The following is a 10,859-nucleotide window of genomic DNA, read 5'->3' on the forward strand; positions in this document are numbered from 1 at the left end:
GAACCTAAATTCCACAACCTAAAACTTCAGCACAGTAATTAGTGTAGTTTTCTAAAACGGAGAGATTCTTGAAATTAATAAAGAACACAAATACAAAGCACTGACATTAGAGACTCCTTCCAGAAATGTTTAATGAACATCTCCGAACTGAAAGTTACACACACTTTCTAAGGTTTATTTCGAAATGGTCCATCCACTGTACACGTTCCCTGTGAATGAGCTGTTGCTATAGAAACAAATCATCAGAACCAGGGCAAACACGTCCGAGTCGTTACAGAAAAGTAATCGATTACCATCAAGCAACCTGTATTTGGCAAAATGGTCATTTTTTTAGATTTTATTTTAATATTTGGATTCCATTTTAGATGTTGGTTTGAGATCTCTTAAAAAAATGTTATTGTTTAAATTTTATTCTAATTTCAGTTGTTCTAGTTTTAAGATTTAATGCTGATTTTTTAGATTTACAATTTTTTTTTTGTTTTAATTATATTTAGACTTAATTCTGATTTTTGTTTTAATTTAATTTTGATTTTATTTTTTATATCTGAGATTTTTTTGATGGTTATTTAGTTGGATTTCCTTTTTCTTTTTGATTTCTAGACTTAGTTTTGCTTTTACACACAAAAGGCTTTCCCTCTTTTTTACATTTTTTAACATTTAAATGTAATCCTTAAAACTTTTTAGACTTTGTTCGCATTTTGAGATTTAAAGTTTAGATTTGGTTTATTAGTTTGGAGTTTTAAGATTTAAAAGACATTTTTAATTTTGCTTTTATTCTTTTTTTTTTGTTAGATTTGGTTATAATTTTAGGAGTTATTTTTTGGGATTTCAGATTTACATTTTTTTTTATTTACTATCAGGTCCTTATACACCGCTGATGGGTTTCACATTTACATGTTGAGGGAAAAAACAAATGTGAAAAAGTATTATATAAAATTAAATATTTCATTTTGATAAATGTTTACCAGATTTACCAGCTGACTTGGGTCTGGTTTTACTGGTTTTTACTGGTGTTGCTGCCTTGCATTTGAATGGAAATCCCATTCAAAGAAACGTAAAAAAACAAAAATATGCTACTTAAAAAAAAAAACAAAAAAAAAAACATCATTGATAGAAAACATTTTAATATACAAGAGTTTTAAACATCGGATGGAATAAAAACAATACGTACCACAAACAACCTGTTTCATGGTGGACAAATTAAAGGACGTTCTGCACAGAACCAGTGACCCCCTGCACCTTGATCCGTAACAAAGAAGTCCAGATTTAAAACTTTTTTTTTTCTCGTAGGAAAAATGCTAAAAGATCGGCTCCTTTGAAAACTTTACATTTTAATACACAACACTTCGCAGCATAATTTAAAAGATTTCAACACTGAGCAGATGTTTCTTGTGTTATAGCTGGACTGCACCGGATCTCTTCAAGCCTTGTTTTTGTTTTGTTGTTTTTTTTACAAAAAATCAATCCTAAACAAGATTGTGCCGAACTGCTGGTGGAGCATATTAAAAACGCTGTGAGTCGTGTTATCCGGGAGATACGAGGTGCTAGTCCTGTGCTTAAAAAATATTTTTCTCAGTTGTTTAATGCTGTAAAACAAACGAATAAAATGTCCAGGAGGAACGATGCGCTTGATGAGGAATGAATGATCGCCGCTACGCAGGAGAGCTGGAGTCGGATATCTGTTCGTTTTTGTTTGGACCGGGTGTAACAGCAGAACTGGTTTTTTGAGAGGTTTGGTCTGGTGTTTTGGTGTTTCTCCATCATTCTAACATGAATGTGGTTGAAGGATGAAGGAAAAAATAAAGGAATCCAGTATCTGCTCTGCTCTGAGGGATTAAAAACAAGTGCATGGTGCGTCGGAAGTCAGTGCTTGTTGTTGGTTTCTTCTTGTGACGAGTTGGAGATGCCGTTCTGAGTCTGAGAAGAACCCGAGCCCAGGCCGTAGAGCCGGCCGCAGTACTTAGCGTCGTCGATGTTGTCCTCGAAGAATAACTGCCAACAAAATCCAAGCGGACACAAAAACACACACAAATAAATGCATCTTAACACACGAAACTATTACCGGTCCCAAATATAAAATTATTTTTAAGTATATTTATTTTCATTTTCTATTCATTCATTTTACAAATTAGAAAATAACAAATAAATGCAAAAAAAAAAAAAAAAAAAAAAAAAAAAAAAAAAAAGCATCTTACTATCTCACTAAACTATTAATTACCTGTCCCAAATATAAAATAATTTTTTTAATACATTTATTTTAACTTTTTTAATTCATTCATTTTACAACTTAAAAAAATGCAAATGCAAATTAATACAAAAAATTCTAATAAAAAAAAAAAAAGCTCGATAAAATAATACTATTGAGACAAGTAAATTAAAGACAAATTTCAGTCAAGATATTTAAATATGTTTTAAAATGCATTTTAATGAACTATTTTAATGTTAACCACAATTTCAATTTTTGTTCATTGTTTTTAAATCAATTACATTAATATAATCAAATCAAAAGATAGAATTCATGAAAACATTTTAAATAAATATGATTAAGGTGTATTTTAAATATATTATTTGGCTAAACCTTTATTTTAGCTTATTTTGTATTTTTTTCTGGTTTTATACATTCAATTTTATCCCTTGATGTGTAAAATAAAATATTTTTTTTTTTAAAAATAGGAAAAAGTAAAGAATAAATACTACGTTTGAGACAAGATATTAAAAGTAATTTCAAAAAAAATTAAATAAAGATATCTAAAACAGATCTTAACAAATTTTAATTTTAGTTTTAATTAACTTTAAATTTTAAACAATTTTTTATTCCTTAAATGAACATTTTAATTTATTTTTTCCCCTTTATAACTTTATCTTCCATTTTAATCTCTCAGTCTCAGTGTTACAGAAAGTATAATCCTTATCCTTAACAGAGGCTCTTGATTAAATTAAATCTGTCTGATTTTATGCTTTTAGCTCTGTGCTGCAGACACGTGATCGGTTTTGATTTAATTGCAGGTGTTTGGGTGTTCCTAATAATGTGGATAGTGAGATTACATGCATTAAAATCAACCAGTAACTTGAGTAAAGTACTGATCAAAATGAATGTACGTTCCGTGTATCAGTGTGGCACGAATCTCAAATGTTTTCCACATGAACAGAAATGTTTGTGAAAGCGGGAGCTGATTTGCAGTAGTGATGCGTCACCTCTTTCATCCTGAAGAAGGCCATTCCGGTCAGCAGAGAGTCCGAGCCGGCCTGATGCTGTCTCCCGATCCTCTTCAGCTCCAGCTGGTCTGCAACTTCCTGAAGTCCACCCTAACACACACAAAATCTAAGACTGAAGTCCAAAATCTAAGACTTGAATCCATCAAGCATATAGATTTTTTGTACATTTACGTCTAAACACTGAAGATATTTACATTTGTTATATACACTACTCACAAAAAGTTAAGGATATTCGGCTTTCGGGTGAAATTTCAGGATGCACCTAAAATGCACTATAACCTTTACAGGTGAACTGAATTTGACCTTCTCTACACTTTTGAATGCACATGTCCAACTGTTCAGTGTTTCAGTACTTTTTGCATAACTTGCTGTTCTCTAACAAGGTGCTTAACGGCAAAATTCACAACTGGTGTTTGATTCATGAATCGACCAATAAATTTTCTGGTTCAATTAGAATTGGTATTTCAACAGTCCTCTTCATCATGCTGTTCACATTTTGACATCATGAGACCAAGACCACACCTAACAACTGATCAACAGTACCTCGCCATTGCGAGGCTTCAAACAGGATGTTCTCAGAGGGAAGTGGCCACTGAGCTTAGAGTGTCACAGAGTGTCATCAGCAGGTTGTGACAGAGATACAGAGAGACTGGGAGAGTCACAGAAAGGCATAGAAGTGGACATCCTTTGGCCACATCCCACGTTGATGACCGCTTCATTGTGAACAGTGCCCTGCGGAACCGGATGATGAATGCCACTCAACTCCAGGCACATTTAAGGGAGGTGAGAGGAACCCAAGTGTCACGTCAGACCATTCGAAACCGTTTACATCAGCGTGGTCTGCATGCTAGACGACCTGCAAGGGTACCTGACCACACCACCGGGCACAGGCGTCGGGCCAAGGAGCATTTACACTGGACAAGGGACCAGTGGGCCTCAGTGCTGTTCTCTGATGAAAGTCGATTCACGTTGAGCAGAAATCATGGCCACCAACGATGTTGGAGACGTCAAGGAGAGCGCTATGCATCAGCCACTGTTGTCATCAGACGAGCCTTTGGTGGTGGCGTTACAGTCTACTCAATACAGAACTGCCCTACATCTTGTGACAAGCCAATACTACCTGAATAACATCATTAATCCAGTTATTGTGCCCCTGCATGAACAACACAGGCCTAATTTCATCTTTATGGACGACAATGCTCCAGCTCATCGAGGTCGCATCATTAGGGAACGGCTGCTGGAGGCTGGGGTACCACAAATGGAGTGGGCTGCACTTTCTCCAGACCTGAATCCCATAGAAAACCTATGGGATCAGCTGAGTCGCCGTGTAGAGGCTCGTAACCCTGCACCCCAGAACCTCAATGACCTGAGGGCCGCCCTTCAAGAAGAGTGGAATGCCATGCCTCAGCAGACAATAAGTCGACTCGTGAACAGCATGAGACGTCGTTGTCAAGCTGTAATTGATGGTCAAGGACACATGACAAATTGAGACATTGACATTTTTTGTTGTGGTATACCACCACTGTTGTTGGCTTTTGTTTCAATAAATTGTTTGATATGAGGAAATCACCATTGCATGCTTCTACTTAAATGCCCTACTTTCATGATATATCACTGTAGCGTGAACTTTTTACATTTTCCACAAATTTCACCCAAAAGCCTTTTTGTGAGTAGTGTGTGTATATATATTACAGCCAATTGTAAGCTTTTCTTCCTCCATGAGATCATGAAGTCCTTTTCACCACACTCTTTACCTTCAGGTTTTTGCAGCTCTTCATCAGATACTTCACATCATAGATGGCAGGAAAGAAGAGGTTCAGGATCTGAAAGAATTCGTGCTCCTCCTCCGGGAGGCGAGCGTCTGTGAGGAGCTTCACCAGGTAGCCAAAGTCGTATCCGCTGCCAGGAACAAGACAGAAGATCTTGAATGAGGATTTGCTACAGAACATAAAAGGGGGTGGAGGAAAAGAAAAAGCTCCAAAAGCATGGAGCATGTTCAGGTGAATGTGTCTGTAGCTTGTAGGAGGAGTCGGATCAGATCCAGCTCCTCCCCCTGCACCTCAAGGTCACAACTCTAGCATTCGTTACCTGTGAAAGGAGAGCCACCGCACGTTTTCACACAGCACCAAGCCTGAGGTCATGAGGAGCTCTGCGAAGTACAGCGTATCGATCCCTTCTTCCTCGTGCTTCTTAAACTGAAGGCCCGAGTTCTGCAGCAGGTCTATGGAGTCCTGCGAGTACATGTCTTCTCTGTAAATAATGAAATAAACAAACAAGTCAACATTAAGAAATGTTGATGTCTGGCCTGTTTTATTTTCAGCATGGATTTGGGGAAGTGGGAGCTGTTTTCTGTGGCTGAAATTCATGAAGAGGAAGTCCAAACTCTGCCTGTTTCACCAGATCATTAGAAAATGATCCGTATTCGTTCCTTTTTGCTTAGAACACAGAGTCTGTTTCAGCTCCAGTAGAGAAAAACACAGAACAAAAAAAGAGGAATTGGATGAACCTACCCTAACCTCAGATTTTTAGGGTAGATTTTTACAAGATTGTAAAATTAAGCAAAATATCAGCCACAGTAAACGGTAGATAAACAAAAATATCATAAAATTGTGATACTGCTTCATAAAGCCAGAGAGAACCGATAAAATATTACACAGGGAGAGAGAGAGAGAGACAGATAGAGGCACAGACAAAGTCTGAGAGAGAGAGAGAGAGAGAGAGAGAGAGAGAATACCCAGCTCAGCTTGGTGAAAAAAGGTTAAAAGAAGGAGTGAGTTATCGTGTTACTTTCCTCCCCTCTGAGTGTCTCGGCACAATTACAGTCAGCTGATCAGAGCATGAAGAATCTTACGTTAAATTGAATTTAAAGTTGAACTGCCAGGTGGTGGTCCCGGGGGGATAGTCGCCGTCTTCATTCATGAAGGTGAGACCGAGCTGAATGATTTTCAGCAGATCCACATTGCAACGCAGGAGCTGATACTGATAATCAACCGTGCTGCGAAATTCTCCGATGGGTCGGACCACCACGCCGGGGAACTCCGTGTCCTAACAAGAGGCACAAATTGGTTTTGTTGGGGTTTTATTCCAATGTCACACAGGACCTGCTAGAAGTTCAAGACGTTAAAGTTATTCCAAAACCATCTACAGAAACCGACACTGTAAGCAACACCATTAGCTAAAGTTTACACATGAAACAGTTCGTTCCACTTCACTAGTTTTTTTAAAAACTTACAGACCAAATTTGTGCATTAACTTGTGCAAGTCTGCCAACAGCCATCAATAAGTACACAATGAGAGATTTTCTTCTGATAGGGTCATCTAAATCGCAGGGTCTGCATCAAAATGATCTTCAATAGGTAGCCATACTGAATCGTGAGCTCGGTATCGACCGGTACGATAAACACACACCATATCACTACACCACAGAGTACAAATCATCATACCATGGCGATGTAGTTGTAATTCTGAATGATCTGGCGGATTTTCCTCATCTCCTCATCCACGTTGCTGGCCCAGACCTCGCAGATGATCTGACTCGTATCTGCAAGTGCAGCTGGCATCTTGTTTCAGGATGAAGACCAAAAGCACAGGAACTTCACACAGGTCACAAGCAAGGCAGCAGGTAAAAGGGGGGGAACTCTGCAGTGGAATTAGACAAAGATGATCAAACAGAGTGGGTATACAATATCAACAAACAAACAAATAAAAACAAACAATTTGGTACCAAAAGTCCAGAAGAAGAAGAAGAAGAAGAAGAAGAAGAAGAAGAAGAAGAAGCAGCGTGGTGGAGACCAAGCAAGCTCCTGAGATTTCTGACCCCAACACTAACCCAGCTAGTTGAAATTAGTTACTAGATAAACATCTTTTCTATCTATACATCAAAGGAGACCCATTCAGGTCGAAACATCAGGATATTTTTAGAGTTTTATCAGAATAAATAACAAAAAATTTAAAAACTATAACGTGACAATAGCTCGCTTGGCGACAGTGCACGAGCGCTCGGCCTGCGTTTAATGCCCTGAATCAAGAATCCCAAATTGACTCCACAGAGTCCACTACCTAGGGAGCACGTGCTATTACTTCATATCCGATTAAGTGCACCTAAAAAGATGCTAGAGAGCCGTTTGGGATTCGGCCTCATTCACGAACGGCTAAGCTAACGCTAACCAGCCCGCTAACTCAACTCGTCCGCTCGAATCGGAGCAGCTAGCTAGCAAGTCAAGCACACACAGTCATATATAAAAACACCAGATTAATTTCACGTTAAAAAAACAACGATAAGTGTTAGCTACCTGGCAGGAGTCCTGCTGTGGTGATGCTTAATAAAAGCTCGGCAGCGTCCGGTTCAATAAAAGCTCAGCGCTCACTTCCGGGAATGGAGGATTGTGGGTAATAAAAACAACCCCGCTAATGCTAATGTTAACCAAAAAAAGCAGAAACAAAACATGGCCTATCTTTAATGAGAAGAAATAAACAAATAAATATGCAAAATAAGCTGAATAAAAGAACTAAACAAAAAAATATTATTTGATATACTATATATAATGCATATGAATTGACTTTCAACTGAATTGAGTTCATATATTTATATTAAAGTATCTTGGTTTATCATCTAATTATTTGAAAATATAGTATTTGTTAGCAAGGGGACAAAAATACACTCAATTTTAATGAGAAGAAAATTTCCTGCAATTCAAAAGACATAAACCAGTCAGCATTCTTACATAAATTATATTCGACATGTAGAATTCTTTCGTAAACTATATTCTATGTGTAATGTGGTACGTGTATGAAATATATTAATATACAGCAGTGAACAATACTTAATCAGGTTTTTCTGTAACGAAGTACGAACTCAATACTCAAGTAAATGTTACAGAGACCACACTTTGCACTTATTCTGGTGTTTCCGAAGTTCTTAACCTGCATCTGAAGGATGTTCTGATGTTCCTAATAAAGTGGACATTGAGCGTAGAGCTTGCTCTCCTGACACATTAAGCTCCACTCGTCTCCTCTGTGAAGGGTTTCCACTAGATCCTGGAGTGTACAGTATCTGTGGGGATGTGTGTTCATTCATCTACAAGAGCATTAGTGAGATCAGACACTGATGTTGGGGAGACTCCAGTTCCAGTTCATCCCAAAGATGTTCAGTGGGGTTGAGTCAGGGCTCTGTGCAGGACAGTCCAGTTCTTCCACTTTCTCCAAATGTCACCTCCACACCATGTCTACATGGAGCTGCTGCTTTGTGCACAGGGACATTGTCATGCTGGAACAGGATTTGGGAATTTTAGGGAAGGCCGGTGAAGGGAAACTGTAAAGCTATGATGTACGTTAATATAATACCATGTGCAGTACCATACCATTTGCAATATTACATCATGTGCAATATATTCTAATTCACTAGCACCTTTTTTTGTACTTTGAATCATATATATATATATATATATATATATATATATATATATATATATATATATACACACACACAGTGAGGAAAAAAATTATTTGATCCCCTGCTGATTTTGTACGTTTGCCCACTGACAAAGAAATGATCAGTCTGTAATTTTAATGGTAGGTTTATCTGAACAGTGAGAGACAGAATAACAACAAAAAAAATCCAGAAAAACACATTTCAAGAAAGTTATACATTGATTTGCATTTTATTGAGTGAAATAAGTATTTGACCCCTTTGCAAAACATGACTTAGTACTTGGTGACACACCCTTGTTGGCAATCACAGACGTCAGACATTTCTTGTAGTTGGCCACCAGGTTTGCACACATCTCACATCTCAAGGAATTTGGGCCCACTCCTCTTTGCATCCACTACCCATGTTCAATGCCCTGGCTGAGGGAAGGAGGTTCTCACTCAAGATTTGACGGTACATGGCTCCATCCATCGTCCCTTTGATGCAGTGCGGCTGTCCTGTCCCCTCAGCAGAAAAACATTCCTCCTCCTCCAAACACAGTGAGTTGAGTTGATGCCAAAGAGCTGGATTTTGGTCTCATTTGACCACATGACCTCTGAATCATTCAGATGAGCCTGTACATGTGCTTTCTTTAGCAGGGGGACCTTGCGGGCGCTACTGGATTTCAGTCTTTCACGGCGTAGTGCGTTACCAATTGTTTTCTTGGTGACTATGGTCCCAGCTGCCTTGAGATCATTGAGAAAATCCTCCAGTGTAATTCTGGGCTGATTCCTTGCCGTTCTCATGATTATTGAAACTCCATGAGGTGAGATCTTGCATGGAGCCCCAGACCGAGGAAGAATTGACAGTCCTTTTGTGTTTCTTTCATTTGGGAATAATCACACCAACTGTTGTCAACTTCTCACCAAGCTGCTTGGCGATGGTCTTGTAGCTCATTCCAGCCTTGTGTAGGTCTACAATCTTGTCCCTGACATCCATGGACAGCTCTTTGGTCTTGGCCATGATGGAGAGTTTGGATTCTGATTGATTGCTTCCTTCTGTGGACAGGTGTGTTTCATACAGTTAATGAGCTGAGATTAAGAGCACTCCCCGAGAGTGCTCCTACTGTAATCTCAGCTCCTTACCTGTATAAAAGACACCTGGAGCCAGAAATCTTTCTGATTGATAGGGGATCAAATACTTATTTCTCTCATTAAAATGAAAATCAATGTACAACTTTTCTGAAATGCGTTTTTCTGGATTTTTTTTGTTGTTATTCTGCCTCTCACTGTATATACACCTACCATTAAAATTACAGACTGATCATTTCTTTGTCAGTGGGCAAACGTACAAAATCAGCAGGGGATCAAATAATTTTTCTCCTCACTGTGTGTATGTGTATGTATACATATATACATGTATACATTATATATATATATATATATATATATAATTTCATTTATATTTTCAAATACATTTGTATATATACCCATCAGACATAACATTATGACCACCTGCCTAATATTGTGATATCCTGGCTGCCAAAACAGCCCTGACCTGTCATGCACTGTGTATTCTGACACCTTTCTTTCAGAACCAGCATTAACTTGATTTGAGTAACAGTAGCTCGTCTGTTGGATCGGACCACACAGGCCAGCCTTCACTCCCCATGTGCATCAGTTAGCCTTGGCCGCCCATGTCCCTGTTGCTGGTTCACCACTGTTCCTTCCTTGGACCACTTTTGCTAGATACTGACCACTGCAGACTGGGAAACACCCCCACAAGAGCTGCAGTTTTGGAGATGCTCTAATCCAGGCATCTAGCCATCAAAATTTAGCTCTTGTCAAATATATCCCAATCACTAACATGATGAAGAGATAATTAGCGTTATTTACTTCACCTGTCACTGCTTATAATGTTACACCTGATGCGTGTATATACACATCATTTCATCTCTTTTTCATTTATATTTATGTTTCTTGTAATCTGAAGCAGTCTCTGGCGAAAGAATTTCCTTCACGATAAATAAAGTCCTGTCTTATCTTACAAAGACGTTCTATACAATTGTTTACGTCAATCTTTCTTGCAACAGTTTGAGGAAAAACCACACCGATGGGGTGCACATACTTTGGCCATACAGTGTACAGGTCATACTCTACAGATCACTGTAGAGTATAATAAACAATAAAAAGCTTGAAAAAAAAAAAAGAAAGAGACAGATCTCTGGGATGTAGGG

At 38.3% G+C, this 10,859-nt stretch overlaps 1 protein-coding gene across 4 annotated transcripts; it reads right to left on the bottom strand.

The window, feature by feature from the left end:
- Window positions 1–1,107: 1,107 nt before the first annotated feature.
- cnot8 (CCR4-NOT transcription complex, subunit 8) lies at window positions 1,108–7,600 on the bottom strand. Of its 4 annotated transcripts, none has more exons than XM_058416390.1 (7): window positions 7,509–7,600; window positions 6,660–6,855; window positions 6,068–6,261; window positions 5,305–5,466; window positions 4,971–5,154; window positions 3,196–3,306; window positions 1,108–1,992 (listed from the first exon to the last, which is right to left on the bottom strand). In XM_058416390.1, exons 2-7 carry the CDS (start codon window positions 6,774–6,776, stop codon window positions 1,864–1,866), a joined length of 897 nt encoding a protein of 298 aa, XP_058272373.1. In that variant the 5' UTR covers window positions 6,777–6,855; window positions 7,509–7,600; the 3' UTR covers window positions 1,108–1,863. The 4 variants fall into 4 exon arrangements, with proteins under 4 accessions (XP_058272373.1, XP_058272374.1, XP_058272372.1 ...); XM_058416391.1 differs by lacking the exon at window positions 7,509–7,600 and adding an exon at window positions 7,046–7,234; XM_058416389.1 differs by lacking the exon at window positions 7,509–7,600 and adding an exon at window positions 6,941–7,234.
- Window positions 7,601–10,859: the final 3,259 nt, after the last annotated feature.

This window comes from Hemibagrus wyckioides, linkage group LG18 (genome assembly GCF_019097595.1).
Source record: "Hemibagrus wyckioides isolate EC202008001 linkage group LG18, SWU_Hwy_1.0, whole genome shotgun sequence".
NCBI lineage: Eukaryota > Metazoa > Chordata > Actinopteri > Siluriformes > Bagridae > Hemibagrus > Hemibagrus wyckioides.

Coding starts and splice junctions, on each gene's coding strand:
- cnot8 (XM_058416390.1), bottom strand. CDS start 6,776: ATGCCAGCTGCACTTGCAGATACGAGTCAGATCATCTGCGAGGTCTGG. Junction 6,262..6,659: donor ATTACAACTACATCGCCATG/GTATGATGATTT, acceptor GCCTCTTGTTAG/GACACGGAGTTCCCCGGCGT. Junction 3,307..4,970: donor AGAGCTGCAAAAACCTGAAG/GTAAAGAGTGTG, acceptor TGTGTGTGTTAG/GGTGGACTTCAGGAAGTTGC.